The following is a 21,116-nucleotide window of genomic DNA, read 5'->3' as shown; positions in this document are numbered from 1 at the left end:
ATTTTTTTTGTAAATCATACAAATTGTCTATAAATTTCTACTGACATTGTGCAACAATGCAAAATAAATGGGAATGATTTGGCTGGCTTTTCAAAGGTTCAAACATTCACTTATTATCTAAGTATACACATCTCTGGTCTAATTTTATTAACCAAACTGAGAAGTTACAACACTCAGAAAGGATTCAATAGAGAGTTTTTTTAACTTTGAAAAGTTTAGAGTGATCTAGTTTGATCATTGTGGATGTTAATACATGATACACTTCAAAAGTATGATGCCATATATAAAAGAGATTTGAAATAGAGGCCAATGGTGTAGGATATCCTGAAAGAGGTGAGTAATTATAGTGAGGTAGAACAAATGAGTATGTCGCTGAAGAGCTAGTTCACGCACAAAGCCTACTTGGACCATTGGGATCATTTCTGCAACAAATGTGAACTATATAAGAACAACAGGTAGCACTTGAATTGGAAGGGGATTTATATCTCTGTTAGATCCCTGTTAGAGCTACTCTGGTCAGTTTAAACTAATCTGGTGGAGGATCAGACCCAAAGTAGTAGTTGAAGTAAATATTGAGGTTAGAGCAATCAAGTCAAGTTGGCAGGAAGTGAATATGGAAGGTCTGACAGGCTAACCTGTATTTACTTCGATGCAAGAAAACTCAACGTTAAGCAGATGAGCTCAAAACATGGAATTGAGATATAGCTTATACAGAAACGTGGGTGAGAGATGGAAAGGACTGCCAAGTCAATGTTTGAGAGCACTGATGCTTCAAGTATAGCAGATGTTGAGTTAGGAGAGTCTTTATTTGGAAGAACATCATGGCAACATTTAGAGTGGTATTTAAATTAGATAACCGGGAAGTGATGCATTTTCGGAAGTTAAGCTCGCCCAGGGAATGCACAGTAAATGACAAGGCCCTAGGGATTGTTGTTGAACAGAGAGACTTTGGGATACAAGTGGATAGTGAGAAAATGGGTACACAGGGTGGTGAGAAAGATACTTATCATGCTTATATTCATCAGGCAAGAGACTAAGTATATGAATGGCAATGCCACATTACAGTTGTACAAAACGTTGATTAAGCTGTACTTGAGTATTGCGTGCAACTCTAGCCACCACCCTATAGGTTCTAGGTCAATAACCTTTCCCAATTTTCATAAAGGACAACTGATTAAATCTAGTTTCCAGTTGTAGAGGGTTCGAAGGGATGGAGAGAACAAAAAGGAAGGTTAAAGCCATAAGGGACTGTAAGACATAAATTATGGTAGCACTAACTAAAAAAGAGGATGTTAAGAATGAATAGCTACCTAGGTTTGGAAGAGGGATTTGTGAAAATGGAGATCTGATGGAATGGAATCTAAAACTTCAGTAGAGGAGGAAGAAAGACTGTTGAAAGCTAGTAATGTGAGATACAACACTAGATTATATGATTACTAAAAATATTGAGTTAATTTATCAAATAGAACTGATGTGGTTCCTTAAACTTACAGCAAGTTAGGCCAGAGTAGTGTTAGAGACCAAAAGCAATTTTCAAGAATCAGAATGGGAGTTGGATGGAAAAATAAGGTGACAGGCAGCTGAAAATTCAGATTGAACATGATTCAATGAAACAGCCATGCAGCATCATCTAAACAGCCACAAAAAAACTGTTGTTTAAGAAACTGACTTCCACTTAAGAGACTCAAGGTGAATTCTCTTGAATACCACCACTAACCTATTAAATAACACTACAGCATACAGTATTGAGGGCAATATGCTTGTATGGATTAAGGATTAATGAATAGTAAACAGAATCTGAATAAATGGGACAATTGCAGACCAAGAGAAGTTGGAGAAGTAAAGTGTTGCAGAGCTCAGTGATGGGACCCCACAATCTATATTTATGGTAAGGATTAGGAAATCCATAAAACCATTTGTGACCCACTCACTGGGCTTGTATATAAACTTGATTCGATAGTGGACAGCTAACAGCCACGTCGCGGGTTGGTGTGATTTGAGGTTCAACCAAACAGGAAAGTTGGGATTTCCCAATTAACAGAACCCCAATTTGAGTGAATGCTGTGAAAAATACTATCAATACACAATTATCGGTCGGCAAGAAATAACAGATCGTACACCGCATAAAATTATAACAAAAGTATATTTACTAATTTCAGCTTTATCAAAGAGTAATTAAGTGTAATAAAAAAAGGGCCCATTACAGTTAAATGAGTCTAAATGTGCACATGACATTGAAGCTTGTATCTTCCAAAGCTAGGTATAACCGTTACTCACGGTATTGATTTCTCATCTCCAATCACCGGTAGAGCTTTCCATCTTGGACTCCATCTTGCAAAGCACTCCTTGAAATTGCATCTTCCCATTGGATCAAATCCTAAGGCTGTCTCTCCCAATCTTTTCTCCACATCTCCCGCCAAAAGACCACGAACCCCACCAGTGTCCATCACAAATCCCTCCACCCAGCTCTCTCTAGTACCTTCTCCCAATTCCACCTTCCTGATTGGCTGACACAGCATTCCTAAGTTGAACATCATACCCCTTGTACTTACCCAAAACCAAAACATTCTACTGGCAGGCCACACTGCTTATACAGAAAGATATTAAATGAAATACCCTGTGGTATTAGCAGTAGAAATCTTAACCAGGGCATTACAAGAACATAGAGACTACTCCGCCATTCTATCACTGCTCCACCATTCTATTATGGCTGATTTATTATCTGCCTCAACCCCATTCTCCTGTGTTCCTCCAGTAACCTTTGATGCTGTGACTAATCAAGAACCTATCAACTTCCTCTTTAAACATACAATAACTTGGGTCTTCACAGCCATCCATGGCAATGAATTCCACAGATTCACCACCTTCTGGCTAAAGAAATTCCTCCTCATCTCTGTTCTAAAGGGATGTCCTTGTATTCTGAACCTGTGCCCTCTGGTCCTAGAATCCTTCACACTAGGAAATATCTCCTCCACATCCACTCTGTCTAGGCTATTCAATATTTGATAGGTTGCAACGTGATTGACCCTTATTCTTCTGAACTCCAGTGAGTACAGATCCAGAGCCATCAAACACTCCCCATACTTTAGCCCTTCCATTCCTGGAATCATTTTCGTAAACCTCCCCTGGACCCTCTCCAATGCCAGCACATCCTTTCTTAGATAAGAGGCCCAAAACTGCTTGCAACACTCCAAGTGCAGTCTGGCCAATGCCTTATAAAGCCTCAGCAACACATCCTCACTCCTATATATTAGTCGTCTCAAAATGTATGCTAGCATTGCATTTGCCTTCCTTACCAATGACTCAACCTACAAGTTAACCTTTAGAGAATCCTCCACAAGGACTCCAAGACCCTTTGCATGTCTGATTTTTGAATTTTCTCAACATTTAGAAAATAGTGTATGCTTTTATCACATATAATATTTCAGACTATGCTGATGATATAAAGTTAGAAGGCAGTATGTGCAGCGCAGTGACATATCTGAAGAAGCTACGGTACTGCCTCAGCCCTAAAGATCCAGGTACAATCTTGTGTAGAGCTTACACGGTCTCTGTAAACTCCAGTTTCCTTCCACATCACAATTAAGTTTTAGATAGCAGTTAATTTACCTTGGAAAATAGTCCTTACTGTGAAGGCACGTGACAGCATTTGAAGAAGTTGCCAAGAATATGGAAGAATTAAAGAAAAGAGGATTAATGAAGGATATATTTAAAGATATGTTTGTGGTATCACTGAGCCAAGAGGTTGTTTCTGTACTTTGTAACAATGAGGATACTTTTAGAATTGGAATTGGTTTATGACTAACACAGTGAAAAGCTAATCTTGCATACTGTTCATACAGATCAATTCATTGCTCAGAACATTGAGGCAGAACAAGATAAAACAATAACAGAATGCAGATTGAAGGGTAACAGCTACAGAGAATATGAAATGCAGGTAGACAATAAGGAGCAAGATTATAAAGAGGTAGATTGTGAAGTCCAGATTCCCCCTTATTGTACCTGGGAACCATTCAAGTCTTAAGACAGTTGGGTAGAAGCTGTCATTGAGCCTGGTGGTACATGCTTTCAGGTTTTTGTATTTTCTGTCTGATGGGAGAGGAGAGAAGAAAGAATGTCTAGTGCTGATGGTATTTTTGATTATACAGGATGCTTTTCTGAGGCAGTGAGAAGTACAGAGTCCATGGAGGAGAAGCTGGATTCCATGATGTCTTGAGCTGTCTCTACAACTCTCTGGCACAGCTATACTTGACAATGATGCATTCAAGTCCCGGAAGGTTATTTTCTGTGGTGCATCAATAAGTGTTAACAGGAATCTTTTTGACCTCTAGGAAGTAGAGGCTTTGGTGAGTGATCTTGGTTGCAGCATTAATGTGTTTATACGAGGACAGGCAACTGGTGATGTTCACTCTAGGAATTTGAAGCTTCCATCCCTTTCAATCTCAGCACTATTGCTGTATACAGAAACGTGGTCATGGCCCCATATCCTGAAGTTTCCTCTTTTGTTTTGGTGACATTGAGTGAAAGCTTACTGTCATGACAGCATGTTAGTAAGCTCTCTGAGTCATTGTTATTTGAAATACTGCCCACTACAATGTTATCTGCAAACTTGCAGAATATGGGCATGCTGTCATTAGCATACATGAAGCAAAATAGTGAGCTAAGGATGCAAACTTGTGGAGCACCCATGTTGAAAATAATCATGGCAGAGGTATTGCTGCCTATCCTTAGTGATTGCAGTCTGCTGATTACAAAGTTGAAAATACAGTTGCAGGAGGATGCATAAACTCTCAGGTCTTGTAGCTACAGAAAGTCTTTACCGCAATTCTTACAAGTGCATGAATAAAGACATGAAACGTTACAAGAATAAAATGTGAACTCGTTTATTTTGGTAGATAAAATGGGATTGGTTTCATAGAGCCATTGAGTACTCAGCCCACCTAATCTGTGTAAGCCTGATCTTCTGCCTAGTCCAATCTACCTGTACCTAGACCACATCCCTCCAAACTCCACCTATCCATGTACCTGTCCAAACTGCTCTTAAATGTTCAGTTAAACCTGCATCTACCACTTCTGCTGGCAGCTTGTTCCTCAGTCGCACCACACGCTTGTGTGAAGAGGTTCCCCCCCACAGATTCCTTTTAAATACTTCACCTTTCACCCTAAACATACGATTGCTAGTTTTAGATTCACTCAACCTCAAGCGAAAAAGCCTGAGTGCTTTTACCCTATCTATACCCTCCTAATTTTGTATACCTCTAAGATCTCCCTCATTCTCCTGCAATCCGTGAGTAAAAGGCAGAAAAATATTAATTGGCCATATAATTACTAACTCAATTGGTCTGACACAACACTGTGGACTGAAGGAACTGTTCCTGTGCTGCATTGTTCTAGGCTTTGTTCTATTCAAACTTTTCCTATGACTCAGGCCTTCAAGTCTCAGCAAAATCTTCAAAGTTTTCTCTGCATTCATTCAAGCTAATTGATATATAACCTGTTGGCAGATGATCAGGACTGCACACAATACTCCAATTTTGGCCTCATCAAAATCTTAAACAACTTCAATGTAACATCTCAATTCCTGTATTGAATGCTTAGATTAATGAAGACCAATGTGCCAAAAGCTGTCTTTATGACCCTATCCATCTGTAATACCACTTTCAAGGAACAATGGATTTGTATTACCAGATCCCTTTCTTCTACTGTGTATCTCAGTGCACTACCATTCACTGTAAAAGTGTTACTCTGGTGTGTCCTCACAAGTTACAACATCTCACATTGTCTACATTAAATTCTATCTGCTATTTTTCAGACCCTTTTCTCCAATGGTTCAGATCTATTTGCAAACATTGAGAGCCTTCCTAGCCTTCCCTTCTGTCCACTACAATAAGACCATAAGACACAGGATCAGAATTAAGCCATTCAGCCCGTCGATGATCCTCCATTCCATCACGTCTGATTTATTATCCCTCTTAACTCCATTCTCCTGCCTTTTCTCTATAATTATCCCCCTAGTCTTGGTGTCTTCCACAAATTTGCTGATCTAGTTTACCATGTTTACATCTAAATCATTAATATAGATGATAAACAACAACAGACCCAGCTTCGCTCTCTGTGGTACAACACTAATCACAGGCCTCCAATCAGAGAGACAACAATCTACTCTCTGGTTACTCCCAATAAGCCAATGTTGAATCCAACTATCTACTTCACCCTGAATGCCAAGCAACTTAACCTTCTGGACCAGCTCCCCACATAGGATTATGTCAAAGGCCTTGCTAATGTCTATGTATTAGTGTAAATGGGTGCTTGATGATTAGTATAAACTTGGTGAGTGGAAGGGCTTATTTCTATGATATGTGACTCAATGGATATACAGTGCCTATAAAAAGTATTCACACCACCCCCCCACTGTGGTGAACTACATATACCTATCTGGACACGCCCCCTGCTGACTGCTCCTGTGGCTCCTCCCACAGACCCCTGTATAAAGGTGATGGAGGTCTGAGCCCGGCCTCTCCGTCTCCAGGATGTAGTATGATGGTCAATCACTGCTTGTTCCTTCTTCCAGTCAATAAAAGCCGATACCTCGCCTTTACTTCTCAGAGTGAGTTATTGATGGTGCATCACCCACCCCTTGAAGTTTTCATGTTTTATTGCTTTACAACACTGAATCAGAGGGTTTAATTTGGCTTTTTTCTTGACACTGATCAACAGAAAAAGACTCATTCATGTCAAAGTGAAAACAGATATCTACAAAGTAATCTAAACCAGGGTGATGGGCAATCTTTCTTGTATTTATATAGCTGCTATTATTCATTTGAAGTACATTAGTTGAATACATTATAATACATAATAAAGATTGTACTTAATTTGAGAATGTATCAGAGAACATGAATGATGCATATACATCTGCTTGATATTGAAAGATAACATTAAGAATAAGTACAAGATCATCAACCAGCCAAAAGTGGATGCAAACTTTAGTCACATTTGACTTGTTTCATAATTTATTTCATGTTAAAGAGCTGAATAGTGGATGCTGTAACAATTTATGCAGAAGAGAACATAAACGTAATGAGTTCTCTGCATCTTAAACATTGTTTAAATTGTAAGTACTCCAATTCTGATGAAAAATTAATAACTCAGAATAACAACTTTCCACTGGCTTGGTGAGTACTTTCAGTTTTTGTGGTCTTTTGTAAATCAAAATGGTTCATGCTTTAGGAACCCATGAGCTGTTACTGCTTCAGAAAGAACCAATGTAAGAATTAGTATCAGTGTGAAACCAGGTTGTATGCTTGTAATTGTTAAATACTCAAATGACAAATTGGCCAGCTGAACGGGAAAAAATATTTGAAAACTGTCTTGTAAAGTTTATCAGATTATGTCTGTGAAGTTGTAATATAAAATCAAATGATATTAAAAGTACATATTTGTTTCTGTCACTCACCTCGTGGTAGTGCATTTTCATTTTCTGCTATTACTTGTCCATTTGTAGCAAAACGGTTCTGAACCTGTGCCTGTCCATTTCTGGCAAATACTGAGTTGGACAGTAGCTGTCCATTTCCATTTGATAAGTGTTTCACCATACGTGATGTTCCTGTCAATTGCTGAGTATTTACATGCTGTCCATAATTATTTTGTTGACTGTTGGGGGAGAAAAGCATCATAAATAAAACTGAAGATGTTAAAATTTTAATTAAGAATCAAATTATTTGCTTAAATTGGAATTTTATACTTAAAAATTCTAAAAAAAATTTGTGTCTATACACACACATACACTTGGATATTGCAATATTTTCTATTTTGTCCAACTATTGTTTTTACAATAACAGAATTTTCATAACACTGAAAAAAGAGAAGGATATGGCAAGACAGGCAATAAGTGCACACATACTGTATTTGATCAGAAAGTCAAGAATCCAGTAGCAAAGGGAGGTGTTGAACTCCAGGTCTAGATGTCTGGAAATATGTTTACTTGGAATTACAGTATTAAAGGAGGAGCTGTAGTTAACAAATAGAAATCTGACAGAGGTGTCTCTATTATCCAGATGTTCATAGATGAGTAGAACCATGGAGATGGCATCTGCCGTGAACCTTTTTCCGTAGTAGGTACATTATTGTGGATTGATGTTGCCTGGGCAACTGCAGTTGGCATATGCCATGACCAGCCTCTTGAATGTCTGAGTTACTGGGCAGTAGCCATTAAGGCATGTTACCTTATTTGACCATAAATAAATGACTACACATTTTAAAGGGACCTTTTCTCTCCTCCATTACCATTTGGACTTAATATACTTATAAAATCTTTTAGGATTTTCCTTTACGATATTTACCAAGGATATCTCATGTACCCTTATATGCCTCCTGTTTTCCTTCTGAAGTGTTCTCCTATAACCATTATATTCTTCAAGGGATTCACTTGATCCTAACTGCCTATAGCTTCTATTTTCTGACTAAAGCTTCAATATCTGAGCTTGGCCTCATCATGATTGTAGAGAAGGACTTGGATAGCCATCTCAATATGGGAAAGGGAAGTGGAATTGAAATGAGTGGCCAGGCTGTTGCAGTGGATGAAGCAAAGGTGCTTGATGATGTAGTCCCTAAATCCGTGCTGAGTCCCACCAGTGTAAAGGAGGCCACGCTATGAGCATCAGATACAATAAATGACAGTGACAGATTTGCAGGTGAACTGCTGCCTCACCTGGAAGGAGTGCTTAGGGGCTCTGAATGGTGGTGAGGGAGGTGGGAGCATCTGCAGAATCTCTTCTGCATCATAGCTTGGAATGGCAATTGCACTGCCTAAGAAAGTGAGAAATTGCAGGGAGTTGTGGATACAGCTCAGTGTAACATGAAATCCATCCTCTCCTCTATGAAATCCATCTACAACTTTTGCTGCCTCAGAAAAGCAGCCAACATAATGAAAGACCCCCTCCGACCCAGACATTCTCTCATGCCCCTCACCCATCAGAAAGACAATGCAACCCCAGGTAGCATTTGACCCAATGTTATAAGTCTCTTGAATGTATCTCGTGTGTTAAAATGAATTCTTGACCTCTCAATCTACCCCAACATAGCTCTTGCACCTTGTAGTCTATCTGCAACCTAACAGCATCAACATCAATTTGTCTAAGTTCTGGTAATCACTCCCCTCAGTTTTCTTCCCCCACTTTGTTTTCACTCATTCCAGTGGCCCTGTTACCCCTTCTCTTTCCCTCCCCCATGCTCACAACCTGCCAATCACCTCCCTCTGGTCTACCACCTCCTTCCCTTCACCATGTTCTACTGCCCTCTTCTATCAGATTCCTCCTTCAGCCCTTTGCACCTTCCATCTATCCTCTCCTGGCTTCTTGCATCATAAGACTGTGAAGGATAGGAGCAAAATTAGGCCATTCAGCCTACTGAGTCTGGTCTACCATTGTATCATGGCTGATTTATTCTCCCTCTCAACCTCATTCTCCTCTCCTGCCTTCTTCCCATAACCTTTGACACCTTGACTAACCAAGAACCTATCTGTCTTCACTTTAAATATATTCAATGACTTGGCCTCCACAGCCATCTGTGGCAATGAATTCCACAGATTCACCACTCTCTGACTAAAGAAATGTCTCTTCATTCCCTTTCAACCATACACCTACTTACCCACTCTTACCTGGACTCAACTATTTCCTGCCAGTATGCTCCTCCCCTCCCCCTTCCATTTTATTCTGGCTTCTGCCCCATTCCTTTCCAGTCTTGATGGAAGGTCTTGGCCTGAAATGTCAATTGTTCATTGCCCTCTATAGATGCTGCCTGATGTGCTAAGTTTCTCCAGAATGCTCAAGCTGTGTTGCATCCAGACAGAATGTTTTCTATGGTGAATCCATCAAAATTGGTAAGGATTAATGGGGACACGCTGAATTTCCTTAACCTTCCAAAAAAGTGGAGATGTTGTTGCGCTTTCTTGGCCATTGGACCTATGTGGCTGGACCAGTATAAACTACTGGTGATATTTACCCCTAAGAGCTTGAAGCTCACAACCATCTCCATCTCTATACCAGCAACACACACAAAACGACGGAGGAACTCAGCAGGCCAGGTAGCATCTATGGAAAAGAGTAAACAGTTGACGATTCTGGCCAAGACTCTTAATCAGGACTGGAAAAAAAGATGCGAAGTCTGATTAAGAAGGTGGGGGGAAGGGGAGGAAGAAGTACAAGGTGGTAGGTGATAGGTGAAATGGGGGGGGGGTAAGGTTAAAGTAAAGAGATGGGAAGTTGATTGGTGAAACAGATAAAAGGGTGGAGAAGGGGGAATCAGAGAAGAGTGGGTAGAAGACCATCAAAGAAAGAGAAGGGAGAAGAGCACCGGAGGGAGGTGATGGGCAGGTAAGGTGATAAGGTGAGAGAGGGAAATGGGAATGAGGAATGGTGAAGGAGGGGGAGGGCAATTACCAGAACTATGAGAAATAGAATTAGAATTGAAATAGGTGGCCACCAGGAGATCCTGCTTTTTCTGGTGGATGGAGAATAGGTGCTCGGCGAAGTGGTCTCCCAATCTACGTCAGATCTCACTGATATACAGGAGGCCACACTGGGAGCACTGGATACCAATAGAAGACCCTAAAAGACTCACAGCTGAAGTGTCGTCTCACCTGGAAAGACTGTTTGGGGCCCTGAATTGTAGCGAGGGAGGAAGCGTAGGGGCAGGTGTGACACTTGTTCACTTGCAAGGTTAAGTACCAGGAAGGAGGTCAATGGGGAGAGACAAATAGAGAAGAGAGTGATCCCTGGGGAAAGGAGAAAGTGAAGCAGGGGGCTGGAGAGAAAAAATGTGCTTGGTGGTGAGATCCCATTGGAAATAGCAGAAGGAAAGAATTATGTGCTGGATGTGGAGGCCAGTGGGGTGGAAGGTGAGGATAAGAGGAAACCTATCCCTGGTGGGGTGCAGGAGAATAGAGTGAGGGCAGAATTACATGAAATGGAAGAGATGCGGTGAGGGCAGTGTTGATGATAGAGGAAGGGAACCCCGTTTCTTTGAGGAGGGAGGACATGTCATTAGTTCTGGAATGAAAAGCCTCATCCTGAGAGCCAATGTGACAGCAACAGAGGAACTAAGAGAAGAAGGTAGCATTTTTGCCACCTCTGCATCATTGATTTTCACTGATGTGTCATTTTGTAAAATCTCTGTGAAAATCCGATTACAGCTTCCATCCAATTTCTAGAAACATTCTATCTCATATACAAATTTATTTCATAAAAGTGAGGTAACATCAGAAGCTTATATAAAAATCTAGATACGCCTCGAACAGCAATAAACTTTCAATGGTATCAATTCAGTTTTAAAATTCTTATTTCTGTTTTTAAATCTCTCTAGGGCTCTGACAGTTCCAATTCTATAATCTCTTCCAGCTATACCAATAAATTTGCATCAATACCGCACCTTGTGTTTTGAAAAGTACCCAAGGTTTTTTTTTAAAGAAATATAAAATAAAATCTCCTGACATCTCCCCTTATTCTGGATTATCCCCAGATAATCACTCCATCACTGCTAGTCATAAATTCAGTTCCGAAGGCAATGTTTTCAATTACCTATTTCTTTCCTCCTTTAAAGAGGCTCCTTGAACCTTCTGACTAAGTGTTTGCACACTGACTAAGCTGTTCATCTATCTCCAGGTTTGACTTGGTCCCAAATTTGCTAACTCTTCCTAGATCACAATAAAACCTTATAGTTCTACTCAGGACACAGATTAAACCTTTTGGATCAATCCACACACTTACAATTTTGTCTAAGGATATCTACAGTCAGTGAAAGTTATAATTACAGGGTATCTTTTGTTGTTTTGGCATTAAATACCTATCTGCATTCCTACAAGACCCGTGAGCCATGTGTGGAGAGTGCAAACAGCATCCTTAATAATCCACACAACACACACAAATGCTAGTGAAACACAGCAGGCCAGGGAGCATCTATAAGGAGAAGCCCTGTCAACTTTTCGGGCCAAGACCCTTCATCAGGACCCTTAATAACCCAATCAATCACCCTATTAAGTTCCAGATTCCCCCACAAGATTCTTTAGCCTTTCTGAAAACACAAAACTGGAATGAAAACAGATTAGCCTCAATTCTGACACACTGTCAAAAAAAATGTGAGAAATAAGATTGCCCCTATCTACAATCAACTAACTTGCCATCTACTACTGTAAGTGGAATTAAGCATTTGCACAGAATGGCCATTACCAGGAAACCTGATATTTACCTGTTTTATTTGTTGTGTATGGACACATTTGAACATTCAAAATATGTAACTGCCCTGTTACAAAACACAATAATATCTTGACTGCAGCAAAAGGAGTGGCTTCAGCGGAACTTCGTAGAGGAAAATCCTGCAAACCTCATAGCCCTACATACTTTACCACAACTATAGTTGGAAGGAAAAGTCTTTTCATTCAATCGAAGAAACAAAGTCCTCAAGATTTTGTGAGACTATGTGAGGCAACTCGTCAAGAGGAAAAAGGAAGCATCTGTTAGATATAAGAAGCAGGAAGTAGGAGGGGCTTATGAGAAATACAGGGTAGCCAGGAGGAGCTAAAGAAAGGACTAAGGTAAGCTCAGAGGGGGCATGAGAAGGCCTTGGCGTGTAGGATTAAGGAGAACCCCAAGGTGTTCTATGCATATGTGAAGAATAGGAGGATGATGAGAACAAAGGCGGGACCACTGAAGGATAAAGAGGGCAACATGTGCCTGGAGGTGGAGGAGGTTGGGGAGGTCCTAAATGAGTAATTTGCTTCAGTATTCACAAGTGAAAAGGATCTTGATCAGGATGAGGTCGAAGTAGAGCAGGCCTGTGTGTGGACAGTGTGGAGATTAAGGAAGAAGAAGTGCTGGATCTTATTAAAAACATTAAGATTGATAAATCCCCAGGGCCAGATATGATACACCCCAGGTAGTTGTGGGAATTGAGAGAAGAGATCGCAGGAGCATTAGCCATGATCTTTGAACCTCTTTGGCTGCAGGTGAAGTGCCGAAGGACTGGAGAATGGCAAATGTAGTTCCTTTGTTTAAAAAAGGTAATAGGGAGAAACCTGGGAACTATGGACCAGTGAGTCTTACGTCAGTGGTATGCAAACTGCTGGAAAGGATTCTTAAGGATAGGATCTATGAGCATTTGGAGAAGTACAGTCTACTCATGGATAGTCAACAAGGCTTTGTGAAGGGAAGATCGTGCCTCACGAGCCTGATTGAGTTTTTTGAAGAGGTAACAAAAGAAATTGATGAGAGTAGGGCAGTGGATGTGGTCTACATGGAACTTAGCAAAGCATTTGACAAGGTCCCTCATGAGAGACTCATCCAGAAAGTCATGAGGCATGGGATAAGTGGAACCTTGGCTGTTTGGATAAAAAATTGGCTTAAAGGAAGAAAGCAGAGGGTAGTTGTAGAAGGAAAGTATTCTGCCTGCAGGTCAGTGGCTAGTGGAGTGCTGCAGGGATCTGTCCTGGGACCCCTGCTATTTGTGATTTTTATAAATGACCTGGATGTAGAGGTAGAAGGATGGGTGAGTAAGTTTGTGGATGACAAAAAGATTGGAGGAGTTGTGGATGGAGCTGTAGGTGGTCGAAGGTTACAAGAGGATATAGACAGGCTACAGAGCTGGGCAGAAAAATGGCAGATGGAGTTCAATCCGGACAAGTGTGAGGTGATGCATTTTGGAAGGAAAAACCAGAAGACTGAGTACAGGATTAATGGTCAATTACTTAAGAGTGTAGAGGAACAAAGGGACCTTGGGGTTCAAATCCATACATCCCCCAAGGTTGCTGCACAGATTGATAGGGTAGTTAAGAAGGCCTATGGGATGCTAGACTTCATTCACAGGGGGATTGAGTTCAAGAATAGAGAGGTCATGTTGCAACTCTACAAATCTCTGGTGAGACCGCGCGTAGAGTATTGTGTTCTATTCTGGTCACCTCATTATAGGAAGGATGTAGAAGCTATGGAGAGGGTGCAGAGGATATTTACCAGGATGTTGCCTGAATTGGAGAACAAGTCATATGAAGCAAGGTTATCAGAGCTGGGACTTTTCTCTTTGGAGCGTAAAAGAATGAGAGGGGACTTGATAGAGGTCTACAAGATTATGAAAGGCATAGATAGGGTTAATAGTCAGTACCTGTTTCCCAGGGCACCAATAGCAAACACCAGAGGGCATATGTACAAAATTAAGGGAGGAAAGTTTAGGGGAGATATCAGGGGTAAGTTGTTTTTTTTTTACACAGAGGGTTGTGAGTGCCTGGAATGACTTGCCAGGGATGGTGGTGGAGGCTAAAACATTAGGGGTATTTAAGAGCCTCTTGGACAGGCACATGGATGAAAGAAAAATGGAAGGTCACAGGGTAGTGTGGGTTTAGTACTTTTTTTGAGGATTATATGGGTCGGCACAACATGGATGGCTGAAGGGCCTGTACTCTGCTGTAGTGTTCTATGGTTCTATGGTAAGAGAAAACAAAACAATGCTCTCATAATCCTTCTGCTATTCCAAAGTCCTGGCAATAGCAAATGTAGGGGTACCCCTTTTGTGATAGTCTTTAGCATCATTTAAAATTACAATAAAAATAAAATGTACATATAAATGGCAAAAACAACTTATTAATAGTGCTGCAGTTCATTAAAGTGCATATTCTAAAGCATATAACATAAAAAATAAGATTCTCATTCTACATAAGAGAATCAAATAATATGTATGATTAAATATGTTGCTGAGTAGATAAAATTTAATTTATGCTTTGCTGATGAGTTTTCATTACATAACTTTTCATTAGTCAATAACACCAACTATGTATTTTCTTCATCATCATAATAATTTCTTCATTCTGGATAATATATTGATGCAAAGTTTCAATCCACAATGTTGACTATTCCTTTATCCCACCAGATGCAGCCACTTTAGCAGATGTTTTGTTGATTATGTCATTAAGTACCAAGTGTAAGTGTTAAACATTATGTGTATGTGGATACCTCCTTAGCAAAGTGCCAAGGATGGCATGTAGTCCAGTTGCCATATTCGAACAGATTGGAGCACTCATTTTAGCTGGAACAGTGATCTTTTCTGGAGAGGAATCTGCAAAATCTTCAGACACATCGTTCATTTCTGCATAATTTCCCAGATATCATCCAATGCAGTGGGAATTTTAACTCTTCTCAATATAAATGAGTTTCTTCCACACCCAAATGCTTATACCTTTCATGAGCTCACAAATATAAAGGTTTAAATTCTGTTTTAAAGTTCAAAGTAAAATTTATTATCAGAGTACACACATGTCACCACATACAACCCCGAGATTCATTTTCTCCAGGCTTACTTAGCAAATCTATGGAACAGTAACTGTAAAGTGTAAACATCAGGAACTGTAAACAAACTGCAAATGCATATATAAATAACGAGCATGAAATAACAATACAACAAAGTCTTTAAAAGAGCCAGTAAATGTGTGTAGCTATCCGCTTTTGTTCAAGAGCCTGATGGTTGAGGGGTAGTAACTGTTTTTTGAACCTGGTGGGGTGAGTCCTAGGGCACCAGTACCTTCTACCTGATGGCAGAAGCAAGAAGAGAGTATGCCTGGGTGGTGAGGATCTTTGATGATTGATGCTGCTTTTCTATGGCAATGTTTCACGTAGATGTGCTCAGTGGTTGGGAGGATTTCACCCATGATGTACTGGGACAAATCCACTACCTTTTGTAGGATTTTCCACTCAAAGGCATTGGTGTTCCCATACCAGGCTGTAATGCAGCTAGTCAGCACACTTTCCACCACGTATCTATAAAAGTTTGATGACATGCTGAACCTCTGCATACTCCTGAGGAAGTAGAGGTGCTGTTGTGCTTTCTTCACAATAATATTTATATGATGGGTCCAGGACAAGTCCTCTGAGAAAGTGACACAAGGTAAATTTAAAGTTACTGACCCTCTCCACCTCTGATCCTCCAATGATTACTGGCTCATGGACCTCTGGTTTCCCTCTCCTGAAGTCTACTATCAGTTCCTTGGTCTTACTGACACTGAGTAAGAGGTTCTTGTTAATACACCAGTCACACTATTTTCCCACTTTGCACAATCTGATCCTCACATTAGTTAATAACTTCTAGTTAAATCATCTTTTTCTGTGTAAGCACCAATATCAACATTTTACCAGATCCTGCATGGTAGGCTGTTCTTGAAGGTTAAAGCACAAGAGATCCAAGGCATGTTGGTAAATTAGATCCAAAATTAGTTTGGTGAAGGAGACCAAAGAGGCCAGAGGTTTTTGTTGTTCAGTTATTTCATCGAGTCAGACTCTTTGTGAACTCTTGGGCTCCTGCATGCCAAGCTTTCTTGTCGGATGGTGCCTAAGATCCCCCAAGGTCATACGCATAGTCTGAGTGATATTATCTATCCATTGTAGCCTCTGTTGTCCTCTCCTTCTGTTATCTTCAGTTTTACCTAACATGAGAGTCTTCTCCAAGGAATCCTGTCTTCTCATGATGTGGCCAAAATATTTGAGCTTTTGTCTCATAATCTAACCTCCTAGTGAGCAGTCTGGCTGCATTTCTTCATGTATTGACTTGTTGGATTTTCTTGCTGTCCAAAAAACTCTTAAAACTTTCCTCCAGCATCCAAGTTCAAAGGCATCGATTCTTTTGTATTCAGCCTTACTAATAGTCCAGTTCTCACAGCCATACATAACAACTGGAAATGCCATAGACTTGACTGTATGGATCTTTGTAGACAATATTACATATCTGCTCTTCAGTGTTTTATCTAAATTTGCCATTGCTGCCTTCCCCAGAAGTAAGCGCTGTTCAATTTTGTGGCTGGAGTTACCACCTATGGAAATCTTTGAACCAAGGAAGACAAAATCCATCACTGCTTCCACTTCCTTCCCATTTATTATCACGGAGTTAATAGGGGTGGTCAATATAATCTTGGTTTTCTTAGTATTGAGCAACAAGCCAGCTTTTGCACTTTCTTCTTTCACTTTGATTAGAAGCTTCCTTAGATCCTCCTCACTTTCAGCCATTAGAACAGCATCATCTGCATATTTGAGGTTGTTAATATTTCACCCAGCAATTTTAATTCCAAAATTTGAATCCTCTAGACCTGTATTCCTCATGATGTGTTCAGCATATACATTAAGTAGGGTGACAGTATGCAGCCTTGCTGTACTCCTTTTCCAATCTTGAACCAGTTTGTTGTTCCGTGTTCAGTTCTAACTGTTGCTTCTTGATCTTCATACAAGTTTCTGATAAGGCAGATCTGATGTCCAGGTATCCCCATATCTTTAAGGATTTACCATAGTTTATTATGGTCCACACTGTCAAAGGCTTCAGAGTAGTCAATAAAATAAAGATAAATACTTTTCTGGAATTCCTTCAATTTCTTCATTTTCAGAGTAGGTTAGCAATTTGGCCTCTTCTAAGGCCAGCTTGTACATCTGGCAGTTCTCGTTCCATATATTACTGGAGTCTTGCTTGCATGATCTTTAGCATTATCTTGCTAGCATGTTAAATTAGTGAAGTTATTTGGTAATTTGAACATTCCTTTACATTTAACTTCTTGGGAACTGGGATATAAACTGATCGCTTCCAGTCTATAGGCCATTGTTCGGTTCTCCAGATCTGCTGGCAAATTGCAAGCAACACTTTTACAGCATCACCTTTTAAAGTTTTAAACAATTCAACTGGAATCCTCTTACATCCTGCAGCCTTATTATTGGCAATGTTTTCTATTACCCATTTGACTTTGCTGTTGGGATCTTCCCTGTACAATTCTTCTGTGTATTCCTGTCATCTCTTTTTTAACGTCTTCTGCTTCTGTAAGGCAGACTCGATGGGCTAAATGGCCTAATTCCACTCCTATATCTTACGGAATTCCATAGACCTCATCATCCTCTGGCTGAAAGGGTAGTCACTTCATTCTAAAGTTGTGCAGCATGATCTGCACTATCTGGAAAAATGGGCTGAAAATGGCAGATGGAATTTAATGCAGACTATTCTGAGATGTTGCACTTTGGCAGGACAAACCAGAGTAGGTTTTACACAATGAATGGAAGGGCACTGAAATCTGCAGTAGAACAAAGGGATCTGGGAATACACATCAATTATTCCTTGAAAGTAATGGCACAGGTAGATAGGGTTGTAAAGAGAGTGTGGGTTGCATTGGACTTCATAAATCTGAGCACTAAATTGGGATGTTATATTGAAGTTGTATGATACTGGTGAGGCTGAAATTTGTAGTGTTATTTGCAGTTCTGGTCACTTACCCTGTACCTACAAGAAAAGCATCAAAAAGTTTGAAAGAGTGCAGAGAATAATTACAAGGATGCTGTGGGCCTTAAGGACCTGAGTAATAGGGAAAGGTTAAGTAGGTTATTTAAGGATTTTATTCAATGAAGCTTAGGGGAATGGGGGGGGGGGGGGGAGAGATCTTATAGAGGTATACAAAATTGAAGGGTACAGAGAAGTTGAACACATGCAGGTTTTATCCCCTCAGGTTGGGTGAGACTAGAACTAGAGGTCATAGGTGTAGGGTGAATGGTAAAATATTTAAAGGGGACATGAGAGGTAACTTCCTCATTCAGAGGCTTGTGTGAGTATTGGTATGAGCTGCCAGCAGATGTAGATCTGGGTTCAATTGCAAAATTTAAGAGGTGTTTAGATAGGTATATGGATGATAGGATACATAGGGCTATGGTCCAGGTGCGGATAGATGGGATTAGGCAGAAAAACAGGTTGCCATGGACCAAATGGGCCAAATGGGTCATTTCTAAAGCTATAGAGCTCAATGACTCTATGGAAAAGGAGGTAGGGTAGATCCTTATTATAAGGAATGGGATGAAGGCAAATCCCAGGTAAGAAAATCACAAAGTTTGGGTGGAGCTAAGAAACACCATGCATTAAAACTAAGCTTATATAAAAATTGAGTTGTATACAAAGAAAGTATATACCATTAATGCAACAGTCAACAGTAGAACACAACCATCAACAGGTACAGGCTCCTGCAGGAAACCCACGCAGTCTGGGAAGGACATGCAAACTCCTTACAAACAACTGTAGGAATCGAACCCCAAACAGTTATCACAGATGCTGTAAAACAATTGTACTAACCACTACACTACTGGATTACCCAATCTTTTAATAGTAGGTTCATCATAGACTGGGTCAAATCCAAGGAATCAGAGAAGACACTGTGAAGTAGAGTCAGGCAGAGGGAGGGGAATGGGATAGGGTGCAGAACTGGTGAGAGTGGTGGGTAATTGGTTGAGACTTGGGAGGCACCTTGAGAAATACTATCATTCACACTTGGCAATGGTTATTTTCTTAATATCCGTGAAACAATTTTTAAAAAATTTATAGGTACAGAGAAGAACAGGCTCTTCCAGTTCAACAAGGCACACTGGCAACCAACCCCCAATTTAACCCGAGCCTAATCACAGGACAATTCACAATGACCAGTTCACCTACTAACTGGTACATCTTCGGACTTTGGAAGGAAACCAGAGCACTCAGGGAAAACCCACATGTTCACAGGAGGACTTTGTGCCCTATTTTTCATTAGTATGTATGACTAAATAGATTTATTCAGTTTGAAACAGTATGATCATCATACCTCCATGCTGATTCTTTAAGTTCATAATTAGCAGGAATTCAGGACTCCCAAAAGGTTATATTAATCAATATTATTAAATCACTTTTTATGTTTAAACACAGGATGCTGGTGGAACTCAGCAAGTCAGGCAGCATCTATGGAAATGAATAAACAGTCGACATTTTAGGCCAAAGCGATTCTTTAGTACTAGAAGGGAAGGAGGAGGAGGACTAGCTATAAGGTGATAGGTGAAGCCTGGGGGAGGGGGAGGTTGAGAAAGCTAAAAGGCTAGGGAAGAAGCAATCTCAAAGAAGAGGAGAGTGGGCCATAGGAGAAAGGAAAGAGAAAGAGGAACCAGTAGGAGATGAGGAGAAGAGGTAAAAGCTAACTAGTTAACCTTCCCTTCTCCTACATTTTTATTCTGGTGTCTTCTTCCTTCACTTCTAGTCATGAAGAAGGATCGAACTATTAACTGTTTATTCATTTCCATAGATGTTGCCTATCTACTGTGTTCCTCTAGCATTTTGTGTGCGTTGCTCTGGATTGCCAGCATCTGTGGCATCTCTTGTGTTTTTACGATTAAATCTTCTATTAAAAGCTCTAACCAAAGACATCTGATAAATTAAGCATAATTTTCAGATTCGGATTCAGTTTATTGTCATTTAGAAACCACAAATGCAATGCAGTTAAAAAATGAGACAACGTTCCTCCAGAATGATATCACAAAAGCACATGACAAAACAGACTACACCAGAAAATCCACATAACGTTTGGCAATCCCCAATCCAGAGTCTGGAGAGGCTGCTGCGTATTAATATCGCCCTAACATCTTAGCGTGTTCCCCGGAAAGGAGCTCCAAATTCATCAGACAAAACAAGACCAAAAACTAAAGCTACAAGACCTGCACAAAGCCACATAGTTACAACAGTGCAAACAATAGTGCAAATAATTGATTAAAAAAACAGACCATGGGCACAGTAAAAATAGTCCAAAGATGTTAAAAGACTATAAGTTCAAAAGAAGCCACCACACAGTTTCCACAAGTCTTCAGAGTCCCGATAGACTCGTCATCCCACACAGGCGGCAGAAGGGAATATCCCCACTATGGACTTACACGGCGCTGCCCGATTCAGCCTCGCAGACGCAGCACACAATGAAAGCTCTGTCAAACCCAGCCTCGCAGACACAGCACACAGTAAAAGTGCTCCGACCGCAGCGGACTCCGAGTCCGTCAAACCTCCGAGCCTCTGACCATCCCCTCTGGCACAGCTTCTCCGAGCACAATCCTCTGCCGAGCGTATTAAGACAGCCCCACCAACGGCCATCGACAACGCGACCCTGAGGACTGGGGGCCTGTTCTTCCCAACAGAGACCTGGACCTCACAGCAGCAGCAGCAATGAAGAAGGTCTTCCCGGAAATTTCCAGATGTTCCTCCATGCTCCCACATCCGTTTTTCATCCGATTATGATTGCACATGGCACCCCACTTCACAAATAACAGATAATCAGCTCCGGAGTG

At 40.5% G+C, this 21,116-nt stretch overlaps 1 protein-coding gene across 1 annotated transcript in view; it reads right to left on the bottom strand.

Annotated features, from left to right (window-relative positions):
• Positions 1-21,116, bottom strand: part of LOC140724740 (latent-transforming growth factor beta-binding protein 2-like) — a 411,525-nt gene that overhangs the window by 290,529 nt on the left and 99,880 nt on the right. The window contains exon 4 of the mRNA XM_073039256.1: positions 7,454-7,650. Within this exon, the coding sequence (XP_072895357.1) occupies positions 7,454-7,650 (197 nt within the window). The remainder of the gene's footprint in view (positions 1-7,453; positions 7,651-21,116) is intronic.

Source organism: Hemitrygon akajei, chromosome 3 (assembly GCF_048418815.1).
Source record: "Hemitrygon akajei chromosome 3, sHemAka1.3, whole genome shotgun sequence".
Classification (NCBI taxonomy): Eukaryota; Metazoa; Chordata; class Chondrichthyes; order Myliobatiformes; family Dasyatidae; genus Hemitrygon; species Hemitrygon akajei.
The sequence above is the reverse complement of the archived record's forward strand: the minus strand, read 5'-3'. Positions and strand labels throughout refer to the sequence as shown.